At 39.3% G+C, this 21188-nt stretch overlaps 1 protein-coding gene across 2 annotated transcripts in view; it reads right to left on the bottom strand.

Annotated features, from left to right (window-relative positions):
* Positions 1 to 21188, bottom strand: part of REEP3 (receptor accessory protein 3) — a 107076-nt gene that overhangs the window by 8173 nt on the left and 77715 nt on the right. For both annotated transcript variants that reach the window (XM_063637909.1, XM_055274445.2), the window contains exons 4-6: positions 19584 to 19704; positions 18469 to 18582; positions 6895 to 7042 (exon numbers count right to left, since the gene is read on the bottom strand). In XM_063637909.1, the coding sequence (XP_063493979.1) occupies positions 6895 to 7042; positions 18469 to 18582; positions 19584 to 19704 (383 nt within the window). The remainder of the gene's footprint in view (positions 1 to 6894; positions 7043 to 18468; positions 18583 to 19583; positions 19705 to 21188) is intronic.

The following is a 21188-nucleotide window of genomic DNA, read 5'->3' as shown; positions in this document are numbered from 1 at the left end:
CATTTTGTATGATTAGGAATTGGAATTTCATTCAAAAGCTGATTATACATCTTATTCTTTTCTTTTTTCCTAATTCCAGCTAAAAAAAATCTTATTAGCTTTCTAATTACAGCTTCAGGAAAAGTGATGGATTGATTCATTACTCCACAAGTATTTTTAAAATTCTATTATGAATGAGGCAGTGTGCTGAATTATGAGGATACAAGGATGAAAAAGACACAGCTGTCTTTTTCTACCCTCAAAAAATTTAGAGTCCAATAGGGGAAACAGAAGGTAATGGGCATTATGATACTGTAATAAATACTATAAGCTAATGACAAGGTGCCAGAGGGCATACAGTAAGAGAATGTAATCAGCATGGGGTGGGTTGGAAAGGGTAGGTTATGAGAGAAGGCCTTGTAGGAGGTGGTGGCTGAGCTAAATCCTCAAAGAGTCATGATTCTGTATGGCTAGCACTTGATGGAGTGGGAGAACAAGGCTGGGGAGTTAATATACCATGCTATCTAGTTTGGACTTCATCAGAGAGCAATGAAGCCTCTGGAGGCTTGGGGAGAGTATTGAAATATTTTAAGCTGAAGAGTAACATGATTAGATTTGGGTTCTGTAAAATATTCTTCTTGCACTTTGGAAAATGAATCAGAAATGGATAAGGCTGAGGGAAGGGAGTGTAAGTGGGGAGGTTACTGTAGTATAGCAGGTCAGAAATTACAGAGTCCACAGAGAGTGAAGACAGAGCAAGGAGCCAAATTTAGAATTTATTGGGAAATGAAATCAACAAGTTTAGGCTGGGTGCGGTGGCTCACGCCTGTAATCCCAGCACTTTGGGAGGCTGAGGTGGGTGGATGACATGATGCCAGTAATTTGAGACCAGCCTGGCCAATATGGCAAAACCCCATCTCTACTTAAAATACAAAACTTAGCTGGGTGTGGTGGCAAGTGCCTGTAATCCCAGCTACTTGGGAGCCTGAGGCAGAGAATTGCTTGAACCTGGGAGGTGGAGGCTGCAGTGAGCTGAGATTGCGCCACTGCACTCCAGCCTGGGCGAAAGAGTGAGACTCTACCTCAAAAAAAAAAAAAAAAAAAAAAAAAAAGTTTAATTTAGCAATTTATTAAACCAATCCTTGAATCAAAGAGAGAGGAGACACTAGAATCAAGTCAAATATTTTCATTAAAATATACATTTTCTGGCTGGGCTTGGTGACTCATGCCTGTAATCCTAGCACTTTGGGAAGCAGAGGAGATCCCATCTCCATTAATGTATTAAAAACAAACAAACAAACAAAAAACATTTTCTGTTTAACTTAAAACCTGAAAATGAATACCTTATTGTTTCAAAATGAAGAGTATGGCTGATTTACTTCTGATTTTAAGATTAATAGGTTAATTTAAAAAACAAAAACAGGCCGGGCGCGGTGGCTCACGCTTGTAATCCCAGCACTTTGGGAGGCCGAGGCGGGCGGATCACGAGGTCAGGAGATCGAGACCACGGTGAAACCCCGTCTCTACTAAAAAATACAAAAAATTAGCCGGGCGCGGTGGCAGGCGCCTGTAGTCCCAGCTACTCGGAGGCTGAGGCAGGAGAATGGCGTGAACCTGGGAGGCGGAGCTTGCAGTGAGCCGAGATTGCGCCACTGCACTCCAGCCAGGGCGACAGAGCGAGACTCTGTTTCAAAAAAACAAACAAACAAACAAAAAAAACAAAAACAAACGAAAAAGCTCACTACTCAGGGCTAAACACTGTTACCATTTTAGTAATACCCTTCCAAACTTTCTCTTACGTATATACATTTAAAAAATTAGGTATATTAATCCATTTCATCATCTACTTATTATTGTTTTTTCCCTACAATCTGGATATGTTTTTATATCATTAAGTATAGATTGACATTGTTATGTTTCACAGCTAATAAACCACCTTTTGCTTAATCATTTCTCCTAGGCATTTGGTTCATTCCAATATTTGTTATTATAAACAACTAGATGAACATTCTTGTAAATACATCTTTGAACACTTGTCTGATTATTTCCTTATGACATATTCTTAAAAGTTTCTTGCTGAGCTGAAGGGAATAAATTACGATGATTACTGCCAGATTGTCATCCAAAAGGATTATTCCATTTTAAACTCATAAAAAGTGCCTAAGAGTGTTTCTCAACAGGCTTGCTGTGTGGTTTTAAAACATGTCTACAGATTCTCTGACACTCCTCTTCCCTTCCCTTAACATCTCAGAGGCCTTTGTACTTGCCTTAACAAATCGCCACAAAACATGTGACGGAAGTGATGCTGCTTCTAGGACTTCTGTAAGTTTCTCTCGGCACACTGGCCTGGGAGCCTTTAGCTGCCAGGTAAGAAGTCCAAACACCCTTGAGACCACATGGAGAGAACATAGAGGGAGATGGCTGAGAGGCTCCAACTATTCTAGCCAGCAGCTGCTTGACTCTTTTCAGCTCAGACAGCAGATGTGTGAGCTCTCTTTGAGATTATGACTCTAGCCCAGCTGCTGTCAGACCACAGCTGCAGGAGACCCTGAACAAGAACTGCTTTGCCAAGTCCAGTCACCCCCAGATCTGTGAGCAAAATGAATGAACATGATTGTTTCAAGCTGCTGTTTTGGGGTGGCTTATTATGCAGCAATAGATAACTAGATAACTGAAACAGTTCCCAACACAGAGCACTGTTAATTAAAAACATTTTTTTTTTTGGTCAATCTGGCAAACGAAAATTATTATTATTACTATTTTTTGATTATCTGAGGCTGAGAATCTCTTTCATATATTTCTTGACCAGTTGTATTCTTTGATAGCATTGACAATAATTGGTTTGTAAGGGTTACTGGATTGTTGAATCTGAACCCTTTGCCTATAACATATAATGGGAATATTTCTGACAGTTTGTAGTTTGTCTTTTTTATGTTTTTTCCCCCCTGTATTATAGTTTTTTATGTAGGAAAATCTCAGAAACTATTCCATTATGTTTTCTGGTTTTGATATCATGCTTAAGAAATTTTATCTATCTTAAGATTATAAAAATATTCACAGGGACTTCCTACTATATAGTTTAATTTTTTTTTTTTTTTTTTTTTGAGACGGAGTCTCGCTCTGTCGCCCAGCCTGGAGTGCAGTGGCGCAATCTCGGCTCACTGCAAGCTCCGCCTCCCGGGTTCACGCCATTCTCCTGCCTCAGCCTCTCCGAGTAGCTGGGACTACAGGTGCCCGCCACCACGCCCGGCTAATTTTTTTGTATTTTTAGTAGAGACGGGGTTTCACCGTGGTCTCGATCTCCTGACCTCGTGATCCGCCCGCCTCGGCCTCCCAAAGTGCTGGGATTACAAGCGTGAGCCACCGCGCCCGGCCCATAGTTTAATTTTTTTATACTTAAATCTTAACCTTTTAAGAATTTATTTTGATCTAAGATTTGAGGCAGAGATATAACTCCACCTATAATTCTCTACTCCACCTTCTAGCAGTCTAACAGTTATCCTAGCATCACTTATTAAATAATCTGTCTTTCCTCCACCAATTTGAAAGATTGTCTTTCTCATTTGATAAATTTCCATGTACACCTGGGTTTGTGTCTATCTAGACGAACTATTACTAACTTCTCTTCATCTATTCTGGTCCTAGAACCATACTGCTTTGTTAAAAATACAGTCAAGAGAGAAAGTTTTGATGAAAGTTTTTCCTTAGGGAAGAAAGGCTCAGAATATATACCATTCTGTAGAAAAATTGGAAACTGGGCAGAATTTATACTCTGAACAAGTACCTTTCATAACTGAACAAATATCCTTCTCATACTGCTACCACATACTTCATATTTTTATAAAACTAATTTCATGATTTGAAATTTAAGAACTAAACAGCAGGTCAATATTTTAAAATATTTTAGTCATAGATACAAAATTTGGTAGGTGGCCAGGCACAGTGGCTCACGTCTGTAATCCCTGAACTTTGGGAAGCTGAAGTGGGCGGATCACGAGGTCAGGAGTTCGAGACCAGCCTGACCAACATGGTGAAACCCCATCTCTACTAAAAATATAAAAATTAGCCAGGCATGGTGGCGCGTGCCTTTAATCCCAGATACTCAGGAGGCTAAGGCAGGAGAACTGCATGAACCTGGGAGGCAGAGGTTGCAGTGAGCCAAGATCGTGCCACTGCACACCAGCCTGGGTGACAGAGATAGACTCTGTCTCAAAAAGAAAAAAAAAAAAATTGATAGGTGAGTACCATAAAAATATTATTATGAATTTTCATATTTATAAACTTGTTTTTATTTACCTAATTAGAATATAATTCTTAGCCAATCCTTGGGTATGATTATGAATAAGCTGCTAATAAAGGACTCTGGTCTAAGATATCTGGTCTAAATCAGCAAAATATAATATATATAGCAGACTCCAATCAAAATCAATATACCTAATTTTTTTTTTTTTTTTTTTTTGAGATGGAGTCTCTCTCTGTCACCTAGGCTAGAGTGCAGTGGCATGATCTTGGCTCACTGCAGCCTCTGCCTCCTGGGTTCAAGCAATTCTCCTGCCTCAGCCTCCTGCGTAGCTGGGACTGCAGGCATACACCACCACCCCTGGCTAATTTTTGTATTTTTGGTGGAGACAGGGTTTCGCCATGTTGGCCAGGCTGGTCTCGAACTCCTAACCTCAGGGAATCTGCCTGCCTCGGCCTCCCAAAGTTCTGGGATTACAGGTGTGAGCCACTGTGCCTGACCACCAATTTTAAATGCATATTAAGAAATGCCAAGGCCAGGTGGTGTGGCACATGCCTGTAATCCCACACAGCACTCTGGGAGGCTGAGACACGCAGACTGCTTGAGCCCAGGAGTTTCAGGCCAGTCTGGGTAACATGGTGAAGCCCTGTCTCTATAAAAAATGGAAAAATTAGCAGGGCATGGTGGTGCACGCCTGTAGTCCCAGCTTCTCGGGAGACTGACACAGAATCACTTGAACCTGGGAGGTCAAAGCTGCAGTGAGCCAAGATTGTACCACTGCACTCCAGCCCGGGTGACAGAGTGAGACCCTGTCTCAAAATGTATAAATTAACAACAAAAACAAACAAATAAATAAAAATAAAAAAGGAAATGTCTACATTAGGAACTACTTTTACATTATTAATATACTATTAAGACTGATGGTTCCTCTCTCTCAAAGGCATCACTACCTTAATCAATGGCCAATGCTTGATCACTACCTCTTAGATAATAGTCACAACTCGTAAAGGTATTCATTCTTGGAAGAAAGCTCATTATTTTTTCTCTTTCTTTTTTTTTTTTTTTTCTGAGAAAGGGTGTTGCTCTGTCACCTAGGCTAGAGTGCAGTGGTGTGATCATGGCTCATTGCAGCCTCGACTTCCTGGGCTCAAGTGATTTTCCCACCTGCCTCCCAAGTAGCTCGGTGAGTACCACCATGCTTGGCTAATAAAAAAAATTTTTTTTGCAGAGATATTTTTCTTTTTAAGGAGGAACAGTTTTTTTATTTTTATTTTTCAAATTGATTTTAATTATAAAGATGATTTTCAATCTCTCTCAAAAGAAAACTTTTTTTAATAAAAAGTCAAATAGCCCTGTACCTTATGGACTTTAACACATTAATAAGGAATGTCTTGAAAATCTTTCTTCTCGGCCTTGCCTTTGAATTAAAACTTTCTTATCATATGTGATAAAATGACTAAGGAACCGTGTCTAATTTATATGTATGTTTCTAAGATCACGATAGTTTTTTAAAGTTTTCGAATATATTAACTATGACATGTTCATAATTTATACTAGAGTATGCCTACAAGCTAGCTCTTGAACTAGAATATGTAATTTTAACACATTTTCCATGGGAGTAATCTTATTTTCAAATTGAGTCATCTTTTATCACGTGCTTAAAACTTTTAATCTGTGAGTCAATATCCTTATTTGTCCACAGCACTTACAGTAAAGAGTGTTCAACTATAAAACTCCTTAGATGTCAGTGCACAGTTCGAGTAGAAAGAGCATTGATTACAGGTTAGAACTAGTGCTGGTGGTGAGAAGGTGTTGGTAACCACACCTACAGCTTCTAAAATTCATGGCAGCAAAAGAGGCTACTTTGTTAGCTAGATGATCTCCAGAATCAGCAAAAGGCAAGTACTAATCTTTTTTTTTTTTTTTTTCCTGAGATAAAGTCTCACTCTGTTGCCCAGGCTGGAGTGCAGTGGTGCCATCTCAGCTCACTGCAACCTCCACCTCCAAGGTTCAAGCAATTCTCCTGCCTCAGCCTCCCAAGTAGCTGGGATTACAGGCGTGTGCCACCATGCCCAGCTAATTCTTTTGTATTGTTAGGAGAGACGGAGTTTCACCGTGTTAGCCAGGCTGGTCTTGAACTCCTAACCTCGTGATCCGACCGCCTCGGCCTCCCAAAGTGCTGGGATTAATGGTGTGAGCCACTGCACCCAGCCTGAGTCACTGTGCCTGGCCTACCAAGTACTAATTTAGAGAAAATTCAGAGAAAAAGAACTATGATTAAATGTAAAGGTAAAAAATACAAGCTTAGAAGTAAATTTTGTCTACCTAAATTCAGATAGTTATCATGTATCATGTATTATTTTACTATCCACAAGCCCAATTATGAAAGAATCATATATATATATACACATATATATATATATATATTTTAATTTTATTGTAAATTCCAGGATACACGTGCAGAATGCACAGGTTTGTTACACAGGTATACATGTGCCATGGTGGTTTGCTGCATCTATCAACCCATCATCTAGGTTTTAAGCCCTGCATGCATTAGGTATTTGTCCTAATGCTCTCCCTCTCCTTGTGCCCCACCCCCCGACAGGCCCCAGTGTATGTTGTTCCCCTCCCTGTGTCCATGTAAAAGAATCGTATATTAAAACAAACAAGCACACCTGCTGATTCACTGGGGGCTGGTGTACTTTTCTTTTTTGCTTCTGGTAGAGGTTGGTATGGTCTTTGTCCCACAGGCTCATCACCTTGGATAGTTGTTAAATCATGCATACTGAAGCTTCTTAAACGTTCAGTTATTGCTCCTTGGCTCTATTTAACAGAGAAGTGACAGATCCAAGAAAAAATGTTTAGTATGCTTACATTTAACTATCCCTGAACATTTTATTAAGATAACTTCAGAAAAGCTGAAAGAATTGTACAATAAACACCCAATATTGTTTACATTTTGCAGTATCTGCTTTCTCACCTATCTACCATCTACCCATCCATGAATTCATTTTATTTTTTCATGCATTTCAAAGTAAGTTGGAGACATCAGTATATTTCAACCTCAACATTTCAGCATCATATTTAATTTTAAAATGTAAAAGATGTATGATGGGCTTACCCTCAGTAAACAGCATCCATAATGTTGCTGTCTCCTAAAACTAGCACTTTGGGGCTTAAACTTTAATACTTAGGGCAACTTTTAATTTTTTGTTTTATTTATTTATTTATATTTATTTATTTATTTAGAGACAATCTCTCACTCCGTTGCCCAGGCTGGACGGCAGTGGCGCAATCTTGGCTACTGCAACCTCTACCTCCCAGGTTCAAACGTTTCTCCTGCCTCAGCCTCCCGAGTAGCTGGGATTAGAGGCATGTGCCACCATATCCAGCTAATTTTTGTATTTTTAACAGAGATGGGGTTTCGCCATGTTGGCCAGGCTGGTCTTGAGCTCCTGACCTCAGGGGATCCACCTGCCTTGGCCTCCCAAAGTGCTGAGATTATAGATGTGAGCCACTAAGCCCGGCCAAGGGCAACTTTTGTTTTTTTTTTGAGATGGAGTCTCGCTTTGTCGCCCAAGCTGGAATGCAGTGGCGTAATCTTGGCTCACTGCAAGCTCCACCTCCCAGGTTCATACCATTCTCCTGCCTCAGCCTCCCCAGTAGCTGGGACTACAGGCGCCCACCACCACGCCTGGTTAATTTTTTGTATTTTTAGTAGAGATGGGGTTTCACTGTGTTAGCCAGGATGGTTTCGATCTCCTGACCTCATGATCTGCCCACCTCGGCCTCCCAAAGTGCTGGGATTACAGGCGTGAGCCACTGCGCCTGGCCAAGGGCAACTTTTTAAAGTAAAAGAGAAATGACATTGTTTTAAAGCTAAGCTAAGTCAGGACTGGTAACGGCTCTTCCTAGAACAAGTTAGAAATATGTAAGAGCCAAAGAATCTTGAATACAAAATGATAGTCAATTAGTGAATTAACTAACTGGCAAGACATATCTACTACTCTACATTTGACTTTAAGTCCTTTCCCTTAACAATATGGCAGACACTAGGGACAGGTGGGTATTTAAATTGAAATTAAGAGCCGGGCGCGGTGGCTCACGCTTGTAATCCCAGCACTTTGGGAGGCCGAGGCGGGCGGATCACGAGGTCAGGAGATCGAGACCACAGTGAAACCCCGTCTCTACTAAAAATACAAAAAAAAAATTAGCCGGGCGTGGTGGCGGGCGCCTGTAGTCCCAGCTACTCAGAGAGGCTGAGGCAGGAGAATGGCGTGAACCCAGGAGGCGGAGCTTGCAGTGAGCCGAGATCGCGCCACTGCACTCCAGCCTGGGCGACAGAGCGAGACTCCGTCTCAAAAAAAAAAAAAAAAAAAAAAAAAAAAAAAAAAAAAATAAATTGAAATTAAGTAAAGTTAAATAAAATACAATATTCAGTTCTTTAATTGCACTAGCCACTTTTCAAATGTTCAATAGCTGCATGTGGCTAGTGGCTACTGTATTGGATGGTGCAGACACAGAACATTTCCATCACAGCAGCTCTGAAAGAGGCATTTTCTGAACTGTTCATGTATAACTACATTTCCCCTCCTAAAGTATAAAGCTTTGTAAAAGCAAAAAAGGAAAAAAAAATTCTAAATTTACCTACTTTAAATTTGCATAGCATATAGATGAGTCACTTCTTATTTATAGCTAGATTAAAAATATTCTTCTAAGGGGTTTTTATACTTATTATTTCTTCTTTTCACACATATGAATTTATGATTTCCTCTAGTTACAGTGTTACCATAGAAACTAATCCATAATGCTTCATCTCTAAATTTCAAAGTCAAAGGTGCTACAAACATTTGGGCATTACAGTTAACTTGTATTTTACACTCAAGAGAAAGGTCTTAATTTATGAGTCTTGATTCAGTTACTTTGGGTTAATAATATATTATGTCAAAACCAAATGCCATTTCCATATCCCACTTAAGCTGTGTATTTCTACCATATTTTTGAATTGTGATAACGAAATCATTAAAGGTCTTTATTCTCAATAAAAATAATCGGATTTCACACAATTAAAAAACATTTGTGGCATGGGTTAATTTATTATACTTGCTTCCTCCTTATTAGATATCATTTACTTATCAAACAGATAGTTGACAGAAGACTCCAGAGACATACTACAAGGAAGTGACCAGTGTTCATCTGAAACAGATGCCTTGTTTCTCAGAAATGTCGTTCTCTTTATTTCATCTTCGTAGTTCTGTGCCTTCTCTCAGCAATTTCTGATTTCTTTATTTACTGCCACACAGATGACAAATGTCATGCATGTCCATGATATCCTTTACTCAATTCACATGCGATTTCCAAGGCTGGCTATAATTCCCAAACCCTCCCACTCAAGAAGGTACATTTCAGGATACAAATGACTCAAAGTGCAATGGAATCATTCTAGTTTTATAATTATATCATCCCCAAACTTTGGTATGTTTAACAAGCATAATCAACAAATCTCTTGGGATATACCTCACAAATGAACTCACGTATTACTGTTACTTCTATTGTTGGGACAGGTATATTTTGCCTCCAGAGCAAGACTTTTAAGACACTAGAGGAGAAGGACAAATCTTAGGCTTCTTCTATTCTCCTGGTGCGCCTGGTATGCTACTGATATTGAGCACGTAATAAGTAAACTAAATACTCTTTTTATGTCTCTTCTTTTTCATTACTCTTGACTGTTAAAGACTTCTCCATAGATGGCAGCATGTTTTAATGTAAACACTGTAGGTTTTATGCAGGGTTCAGCAGCAAACTACAGGTATGGCCACAGGTTTCTCCATGGATAGACTATACCAGCCACAAAGCGTTTGCTTCAGTTTTAGAATAAACTTGAGCAAGGCAAGGCCCAACCTTGAGGTATCTGGGTGATCTATCTAAAGGCCGGATTTAAATTTAGCTCTTGAGTAACCAATGCTACTATTATCAATACCCAAGTATTATCAACCTCTTCAAGGCTTTCAGGGAAGCCAGGCACCGCAGGGAAAAGCAAACAGGGAATATGAGCCCTCTTTGAGAACCTCCAACACTTTAACAACCATTATTACCTTGGAAAATTGGACTTCCCACTGTATATTTTTTATGGATCCAGAATAAAACTAATATAAGAGAGAAATTGATGCAGTACTGTGGACTTTGAAAACATTATGTAAATTACAAGTATCCAATGTAACCAGTTTAAAGGATGGGTATAATTATAAAGTAATCACTTCTGAAGGCCACCTTATTCCTTCCAGTTTTTACATCTTCAGCACAAAAAGTCCAGTAATAAAGGAACTATGTTTGCTATATTAACTGTAAGTGGAGATATCTTCCCTCTACCCCAGAATTCTATAGCACATGCATAATATGGTAGCAAGTATGCAGTATGGCTATAAGTAGGCAGGGAAAAATGCAAAACTAACAACAGTACAATGTTTAGGCAGATGGGATGGGTGACTTTTTTCCTTTTTTAAAATATTGTCTTTAATATTACAAAATTAGTCAATATGTGGTATACTATAAGAATTTCCAATCCATTTCTCACCCATGTGTCCTGTATCTAATGCTTTATTCCCATCAATAAAAGAAAAATGTCTATTTTTGAGGCCACAAATAGAACATTATAGTCACTTGTAAATAACAATGCTAAAAGGGATTGGTTTTGTTTAAATTAATAATGCTTTGTGTATCTATTTTCTTCTATTTAATTTATATAATATTAAGACAAAAGTATAAGAAAAATGAGAAAAGGACCCTGTGCAGTGGCTCATGCCTGCAATTCCAACACTTTGGGAGGCCAAAGTGGGAGGATCACGTGAGGCCAGGAGTTTGAGGCCTTAGTGAGATGTGATCACAACTCTGCACTCCAGCCTGGGTGATAGAGCGAGACCCTGTCTCTAAAAAAGGAAAGAAGAAAGACAGAAAGAAAGAAAGAGAGAGAAAGAAAGAAAGAGAGAGAGAAAGACAGAAAGAAAGAGAAAGAAAGAAAGAAGAAAATTTCTAGTCTAGTCTGCTGTATGGCAACAGCAGTCTTAGCCAATAAAGAGGAAAGGCGGGATTACCATTCACAAGATAATTCCATATTTCAGCACTTTAGATCCTATTCTCTGCAGGATTGTCTGTACTCTGTGTATGTTAAAATTGATCCTAACAATCAAAGTAACAGAGATTATGATGAGAATATAAAAGCCAAGGTAATTAAGTATTCTGTAGAATATTTTACACATCGAAACTGAACATCATGAGCAGAATTGTTTCTGAACCATCTGAACTTCAGGTGGCACTACATTCTCAGGTTTTGGATTTAGGTGGGCCCAAATGCCTCTGTAAGAAACTGAGAATACTGCAGGGGCTGACTGGGCAGGAGGGCTGGGTCCAGAGCTAGCACACTCAGGCTCTGGAAGGGATTCTTCAGCTGAGAAGCAGCTCCCCACACTGGATCCACACAGAGCTCATTTACATCCAAGGGCACTAAGACATCTGAATGTCTGCTCATGTATCTAAGCACATGGTTGGCATCCATAAAAAGGGACCCTGCATGTATGAGTAGTTCCAATTCCTTTACACTCAAATAATGCTGTCTTTGTTTAAATACTTCATTTCCTGGTTAGACACTACATTAACATTACTATATTTTGTTTTAAATAAGGAGAACTTATTTTGTTTATCAGCACCTTTGTATAAAACCTTTATTTTCTTCACATTTGAAATCACAGATTTAAAAATATATAACCAGCAATGCTTTATAATCTTACAAGCACAAAACATTCTTTTACAGAATAATTCTTTTTTTTTTTTTTTTTGAGATGGAGTCTCGCTCTGTCACCCAGGCTGGAGTGCAGTGGCGCGATCTAGGCTCACTGCAAGCTCCGCCTCCCGGGTTCACGCCATTCTCCTGCCTCAGCCTCTCCAAGTAGCTGGGACTACAGGCGCCCGCCACCACGCCCGGCTAATTTTTTTTTTTTGTATTTTTAGTAGAGACGGGGTTTCACCGTGGTCTCGATCTCCTGACCTCGTGATCCACCTGCCTCGGCCTCCCAAAGTGCTGGGATTACAAGCGTGAGCCACCGTGCCTGGCCCAGAATAATTCTTATTATACTATTCAGTAAAGAATAGCCACTAAGCTCTATTTCTTGTTGATCCCTGATGTTACATTATAATTGCAGATAAGGTTAGTTCCCAGTTTTTAGGGAAATCTCATTTCCCCATGCACATTCAACAATTAATCTGATCAAGCCCAGAATGGAACTGACTGCATTTGCATTAGGTGAATAAAATATTTGTGTGTTTAAGATTAAAGCAATATGTATTTACTGAAGAACATTGATAACATGGAGAAAAATTTTAAAAAGGAAGTAAAAATTATTTGTAACCTACCACCAAAACTACTTATAAATATTTATATATTCTTTTAGTTTTTTCTGACTCATCATACTTTTAGAGCAGTTTCTCAACCTTAACACTCTTGCTATTTTTTGTTAGATAATTTTTTGTTGTGGGGAACGTCCTGTGCTTTGTAGAATATTAAGCAGCATCCCTGACCGTTCTTTACCGACTAGATACCAGTAGCAGCCCCCTCTCAGTGGTGACAACCTAAAATGTCCCGTGGTAAGGACAGGGGCACAAAATTGCCTCTAGTTGAGAACCACTGTTTTAGAGATATAAGGGGTTTTAGAAATCATGTTTCACCTCTTCATTTTACAAGTGAGAAAAATTAATACTTAGATCAATGCAGATGATTTGCCCAAAATCTCATGGCTAATTTGTGGCAGAATCAGCACTAAAAAAAATCCAGATTAACTCAATTGCTGTAGCATTCAATGTTTATTATACCATTCTGCTTCCCTAGATTTTAGGAAAAATAGTACAACCTTCTTTTTCCATTGTCTGGACAAACGTTCTTTCCTTTTTTTTTTTTTTTTAAGTGTATAATACTAAGCTGTATATCCTCAAAGCCATTCACAAACAGAAAGTCATAGATAGTAAGATGTTCAGATTTTTGACCTAATCGGGATCATTTAAAGTTAGATTTCAACAATTTTACCTGTAAAGCTCAAAAGTCTGTGGTAATTGATTCTTATATCTGCTAAAGAAATTCACCAAAAAAAGGCTGCCAGAGAAATTCAAAGACATGGTTAATACAACTAACAGTACTTTTCTTCATCTGTCCTTTATCTGGCAGTAGTGTTGCTCATCTGCACGAAACCACCTACGTTTCTCATGTGAAAAGCTATGGAATGCTGTACATCCTCAGTAAAATCCTTGAAGGTCCTTCAAATGTTTATGCTTTGCTCAGCCAAAATAAACGTGTACAGCGACCTTGTGAACAGATGCCTGATAATGAGGTCATAGAACTGAGTAACATTTTCAGAAAATTGCTTTACGGTGTAATAAATGTTCTGATTAGATTCCTATTTTCACCTTTAACATGCTCAGGTGGTTCAACCTGGGAAACCTAGTCAGGGTTATTACCCGTTCTTCAAAGGTCACACCAAGAGTCCAAGAATTTTTAGCCTGAAAGATACTTTAAACAAACTATATATTGTAAAAATTTTAAATAATTTTCAAATCTTACTGTTGGCTTTCTTGCAGCTTCTCCTTAAACCTGACCTATTTCCTATTTCAGTTTCAATTTACTCTTCAGTATGAAGTGTCTGGTTCAGTGATTCTTCTATGACAATGCCCTTGTTTGACATCTGCAGAGATGAAACTAATTTCGTGTACTTTAAAATAAGCACAGTATAACTTGAGGCAAATAGGGTTAACATTATGCTATGTTCAGCATATGTAATGACAATTTCTAGTGAATAATATAGACTCCAGGATAGGGTCTCCAACATTCCTGTACTCATGAGAATAGTGAAGGTTACCTCATATACAGGGATGTTATGGATAAAAGAATCACAACATTGCACACAAATGGGGACAGTTCCAAATCCAGTATCCGATTTCATTTAGGGGATATGGGCTTCTACTTGTTTTGCAGGAGTGACTTAGATGATTTTTATCAATATTACTGCCTTTGGGGTGGACACGTGATTTTAAGGTGTTAAACATATAAATTAAAAGAAACAATAAATCACAAGAGAGCCAGAAAAAGATATATGAAATAGATACATTCTTGTTTTCATGGCATTTTTACAGAAAAATATTCCTGTGAGATAATGCTTATTTTAATAATGAAGGGTAATGGGTGGGGTCTTTTTTTTTTTTTTTTTTTTTTGGAGACAGAGTCTTGCACTCTGGCCCAGGCTGGAGAGCAGTGGCGGGATCTCGGCTCACTCCAAGCTCTGCCTCCTGGGTTCACACCATTCTCCTGCCTCAGCCTCCCAAGTAGCTGGGTCTACAGGCACCTGCCACTATGCCCAGCTAATTTTTTGTATTTTTAGTAGAGACAGTGTTTCACTGTGTTAGCCAGGATGGCCCTGATCTCCTGACCTTGGGATCTGCCCGTCTTAGCCTCCCAAAGTGCTGGGATTACAGGTGTGAGCCACCACGCCCAGTCATGGGTGGGGTCTTATCAACCAGAGGTGAAATAAAATTTTCAGTTAGAAATAAAATTTTTGTGGGCTATTCCCTAGCTAATACAGACATTAGCTCCAGACAGACAGTAGATTGTGCAGGTGAGGGCTGTATCTATCTTGTTCATTGCTACATTCCCAGTACCTACTATGCAGTAGGCATTAAATAAACATGCTGAATAAATAATATGTAGAATGCTAAATACCAATGGAGGCGAAGTGTAAGATAAAAATAAATGGGAAGGGAATGAGGATAATAGAATGGGGACTGCTGATTCCCTACGTGGGAGTAGTAAACACAAGTCAAAATAAAACAAGTACCGCACAAAATAGTCACAATATGTACAAAGGTGTCTCACAAAATAGGAGAATAATAGATTATTATATGCAAATGTTAAAAGTGAGGAGGAAAAATGGGATTCGTATGCTTGTTTTTTAAGACAATATTCTAAAACGTGTTCTCTAAATAATTTTTCAACTTGAAATTTAATTTTCAGTTTTTCTCCACAGAACCATGTTGAAGGATAGCATCTTCATTGGATGTAAATAAATACATGTACTTGATTTGCAAAGTCAAAAATGCTAAATTTTATAGCAAAAAGCAACAAGCTCTTAGTCTCCTTCTCCTCTTCATCCGCTGCCGATGCAACCCCTTTAAACCCTCTCTACTTTCCTATTGTAACAAATGAGGATTTTAGTTCTCTTCCACTTTCCTTCTCTTTCCCCCATACTCTCAATATGGCAAAACCAGTTGTTAAATCCTTAGTCTGTGTTCATTATTATAATGTAAATGTAGTCATACTCCATTATTTCCTTTCTTATGTAACTTTTGTTTTTTTCCCCAGAGTTAATGATTATGCCTTTTTTTTTTCTTTTTCATTGTCTTACCCTCTTACTCTTTACATTGCCACCAATATATTTTTTCCTGGTGCTGAGGGATCATGTGCAGCTGCATGGGCACCAGTGGCCTATAGCCAATGTGTCATCTGGTTGAAGCATGCCCTCTCCCTGCTTTTATTTTTTATTATTTATTTATTTAATTATTAGTATTTTTTGAGATGGAGTTTCACTCTTGTCACCTAGGCTGGAGTGCAATGGCGTGATCTTGGCTCACTGCAACCTCCACCTCCCAGGTTCAAGCGATTCTCCTGTCTTGGCCTCCTGAGTAGCTGGGACTACAGGTGCCCGCCACCATGCCCAGCTAATTTTTTTGAATTTTTGGTAGAAACTGGGTTTCACCATGTTGGCCGAGATGGTCTTGAACTCCTGACCTCAGGTGATCCACCTACCTCGGCCTCCCAAAGTGCTGGGATTACAGGTGTGAGCCACCACGCCCGGCCTCTCACTGGTTTTAGTATCATCCCTGGGCAGCATGAAAAATCCTCTTGGCTTTGTAGGTCTACCAGAGACATCCCTCCTGGCACCTTTCATCCACCACATCCAGTTTTGGCTGGCTGCACTTTGGACTCTTTGGACTTGCTGTGTGGTGTTCTCTCTGGGAATTTTTGTCATCTCCTTTCTGTGCTGAAAGACTTGTTTCCCAGATCCCATGGGTTTCCTTTTTTGTGGACCATTCCCTAGCTCCGGGGAGCATATCTGCCCAGACAAAAGATAACCAGTAGGTAAATCTTGTGACTCTGCATGCCTAGAATTAAGAAATTTCTTAATTCTAAGCTCACACAATTGAGAGCTTGACTGTTATAGTACTTGAGGGTGAAAATCATGATGGTATCATGGATGGTATTACTGTCTTCAAGCTTTCATTGTCACTGTTTAGAAATTTAATGTCATTCTGATTCTACATCATTTGAATGTGACATGCTTTTTTTTTGAGATGGAGTCTCGCTCTGTCACCCAGGCTGGAGTATAGTGGTGTGATCTTGGCTCACCGCAGCCTCTGCCTCCTGGGTTCAAGCAATTCTCCCGCCTCAGCCTTCTGAGTAGCTGGGATTACAGGAGCCCGCCACCACACCCAGCTAATCTTTGTATGTTTAGTAGAGACGGGGTTTCACCATGTTGGCCAGGCTGGTCTGAACTCCTGACCTTGAGTGATCCGCCTGCCTCAGCCTCCCAAAGTGCTGGGATTACAGGTGTGAGCCACTGCGCCCAGCCAAATGTGACATGCTTTTTATATTTGGAATCTTTATGAATATTTTCCTTATCACTGGTGTTTTGGGATACCCAATGATTTCACTTAGAGTCAGTCATTCTTTTCATTCATTGTGCTAAGTATTTGGTGGGTCCTTTCAATCTGAAGATTCATATCCTTCAGTTCTGGGAAATATTATTGTATTATTTCTTTGATAATTGCATCTGTTCCCTCTTTTTAGAATTCCCAGTGGCTAGATTATCTCCTGGATAATCTTTTTTAGCAGATATGGAAATCAGGAAAGCAAGAAATAAAAAGCAAAATGAACTTCTAAAATAAAACATAGTCCTTTAAGCTGAAAACTGCTATTTCTGTATTCATTTATAAATCTATCCTAATAAAAGAAAAAGCCTTTAAAAGCCAAGTAACAGAAAAACTACACTATATTAAAGTGCTGATCATTAATAATCATTAATAATATAGTTGTCTTACATGTATAGTGCTGCACAGTTAATAAACTTCCATTTAACCCTCAATGTAATGCCATTAGGTATATAATTTGAATTTTCCTTCTTGTTCATTATATTCATTTTGATACCTGAGCCAAAGACCTCTCTGAAAAGTAAAAATGCCCTCATTTCATATCCCTTTGCCATCCATTACAGTTATATAAAATCACCACTTAACTAGAATATTTATTTCCATAGCATTGTTGTTTTAGTTCAAGATAACTAAAAGAGACTAACTTGAAAGCAGAATACTATTCAGTTTCAATTTAATTTAATAGCAAAAAACTTAAATTTTCACTTGAATTTTGAATGGAGATAGACACATGATATTTATGTTTATTGGGCTCCTACTATATGCAAGCAAGCACTGTGCTTTTATATATTCTCACAGGTATATTACCCCCATTTTATACATGAAGCAACTAAGGAACACAGAAGGCTATTTTCTTTCCACACCAAACACACCAAAATCAATTATGCTAAAAGTATTTAAAATAAACCACACAAATTACAACATGCAAAGAAATCCAAAACCATAATGCAAATTTTTACAGAACACATTCATTTGATAACTTGGCTTGCAAACACAACAAATGACATTAGTAACTGGCTAAGTATCAAGTTTTAAGAACAGACTTTTTCATGCCTTACTTTGAATAATCAGTTACCTCAAATTGATTGAAGTAGAGGTGCAGAAGTAAGCCAGAAATCCTACCAAGATATTGCCATTGAGAAAGAGACAGAAAAAAAGAGAGGGAAAGAACACCAAAGACAGAGAAATAAACAATGGTCATCTTTACGTCAGGTGATTTACTCAAACTACTTTAAGGTGATTAAGTGGGAAAATGATGACTAAATGACATTTTCAGGTGTGTATTATTTATTAACTACCTCTCATTTTGTGATCAGTTAAGAGATTCAAAATATCAAGTATGGAAAACATAAAATTAAAATATCTTTAAAATTATTTACTTGTTTTCCAGTATTAGAAAAATAAATATACAGCAAAATGCCACAATTTTATAATGGCTTGAAATAAAAAGCCACCTTTATTTGTTGACTTAACATGACATTGGATTAAAAAGGTAAATGAACAATTACCTTTACTGCTGCAGTAACAGCAGCAGTAGCTGCAAGGTTTAAACCTTGTCGTCCAAAGTTTACCATGGTTTCATAGCCTCGTTCCTTTGCTTGTACAATATAATCATCAATCTCCTGGAGGAAAAAGCCACAGATGTTAGTTTTACTTAAAAATAGTGTTAAAAGCCCCAAACTAGAACATTTTCCCTATAATAGTTTCACGAATTTTATAGCATTAAGCATGTGTTGATAGGCATTTCTTTCTTTTCTTTTCTTTTTTTTGAGACAGGGTCTCTTCCTTTTGCCTAGGCTGGAATGCAGTGGCCTGGGACAATAAGCATGCACCATGACCAAATAATTTTTAATTTTTTTGTATTGATGAGGTCTCACTATGTTGCCTAGGCTGGTCTCAAACTCCTGGGCTCAAGCAATCCTCCCACCTTGGCTTCCCAAAGTGTTGGGATTACAGGCATGAGCCACGGCACCCAGCCTAGGTGCTTCTTTTTTTTTGAAACGGAGTCTCGCTCTCTCGTCCAGAATGGAGTGCAGTCGCGCAATCTCGGCTCACTGCAAACTCCGCCTCCCAGGTTCACGCCATTCTCCTGCCTCAGCCTCCCGAGTAGCTGGGACTACAGGCATCTGCCACCACGCCCAGCTAAATTTTGTATTTTTAGTAGAGACAGGGTTTCACCGTGTTAGCCAGGATGGTCTCAATCTCCGGACCTCGTGATCCACCTGCCTCGGCCTCCCAAAGTGCTGGGATTACAGGTGTGAGCCAACGCGCCCAGCCTTTTTTTTTGAGATGGAGTCTCATTCTGTGCTTAGGCTGGAGTGCAGTGGTGAGATCTCGGCTCACTGTAACCTCCGTCTCCTGGGTTTAAGTGATTCTCTTGCCTCAGCCTCCTGACTAACCGGATTACAGGCATGCACCACCATACCTGGCTAATTTTTTTTTGTATTTTTAGTAGAGGTGGGGTTTCACCATGTTGGCCAGGCTGGTCTCATATTCTTGGCCTCCAGTGATCCACCCACCTCAGCCTCCCAAAGTGCTGGGATTACAGGTGTGAGCCACCATACCTGGCCTTGGCTTAGGCATTTCTAAATAATTATTTACGGAAGTAGTTTATATATCTTACCCTTTCCTTTGAAGAAAGAAGTGGATGAAGGAATTTTCTATATATTAAACTTGCTCCTTTGGTATAGGGAGAAAGCAGCCATATGACAAAAGCAATCTTCAGCTCATAGTACAGGGGAAACCTAATAAGAAAAACATTTGGAAATAAACTGCCAGTGAAAAATAAACCACTGTAGAAATCACAAAAACACCTTTTAAAAAGTTCAAGTTCAGTCACTATGCTGTTTGTTTTTTTTTTTTTTGAGATGGAATTTTGCTCTTATCATCCGAGTGCAATGGCACCATCTCAGCTCACTGCAACCTCTGCCTCCTGGGTTCAAGTGCTTCTCCTGCCTCAGCCTCCCCAGTAGTTAGGATTACAGGTGCACGTCACCACTCCCAGCTAATTTTTGTATTTTTAGTAGAGGCGGGGTTTCACCATGTTGTCCAGGCCTGGTCTTGAACTCCTGATCTCATGTGATCTGCCTGCCTCAGACTCCCAAAGTGGTGGGATTACAGGCATGAGCCACCGTGCCCGGCCTATGCTACGTTTTTGCACGTAAAAGTTAGTGATCAGGAGACAACTGTGTTTGAATAATCTTGTTTCAACTATAGATCAGTTCATGAATGTGTGACCTGAGAGATTCCCCCCTCCTTCTAATACAAGAATCTTCCTTTGTAGTAAGCATAGGAAAGCTGCCAATCTGAATGTAGCAGTTAAGAGAAGGCACTAACACCATTTATCCAGTGCACAAGGTATGGCCACCCTATCTGCAGAGCCAAACTGGCATGGAAGTACATGACCTACCTCATATGATAGTTGTGCCTATCAGAGCATGACTTCATATGCTCCAAGTGCACAGTGTCTACCCCATACACACGTCTTCATCTTTTTTAGAACTCCGAAAAAATATCCCTTCCAATTTCATTTGGCCAGAATTGCAGCACTCTGCAGACCTAAACTGTTCACTTCCAAGGAAAATACAAAGTGTTACAGTGGGCCTCCCCTGTTGGCCCAGTATACTTCCTCAACCAATGACTGTGGCTTTAACCATGTGACTTGCTTGCTTTGGCCAGCAGAAAATGAACATGATACATGTCACATGCAAGCAGAAGCTTTAGAACACCCTTTGACTCCCTCACTCCATCACCCTCAACCTCTTGCTTTAAGCTTTTGCCTTCTGGCATGAGAATAGCTGCTTCTTCAGCCTTGGTTTAAGGGGCCAGGTGAAGTGCTCACGCCTGTAATCCCAGCACTTTGAGAGGCCAAACGGGGAGGATTGCTTCAGCCCAGGAGTTCAAGGGTGCGGTGAGCTATCATCATGCCATTGCACTCCAGCTTGGGCAACAGAGCAAGACCCTGCCTCTAAAACAACAACAAAAACAACAGCAAAAGTGACCTGACCCCAGCAAAGATGCAGTCAACCATTTGCCCTCATGTAGCTTGAGCAAGAAATAAAAGTTTGCTTTTCTAAGCCACTGTACTTTTATGGTTTTTTTTTTTTTTTTTTTTTTTTGCCACAGCAAAAGTTCACTAGTATATAATGAGAGGCTCAGTATCTTGTTCTCTGTGAGAACCACATAAATGTAGTCCATTTATCACTAGGATAAATGGTAGCTGAGCAAA

Source organism: Symphalangus syndactylus, chromosome 4, assembly GCF_028878055.3.
Source record: "Symphalangus syndactylus isolate Jambi chromosome 4, NHGRI_mSymSyn1-v2.1_pri, whole genome shotgun sequence".
In the NCBI taxonomy this organism is placed as follows: domain Eukaryota; kingdom Metazoa; phylum Chordata; class Mammalia; order Primates; family Hylobatidae; genus Symphalangus; species Symphalangus syndactylus.
The sequence above is the reverse complement of the archived record's forward strand: the minus strand, read 5'-3'. Positions and strand labels throughout refer to the sequence as shown.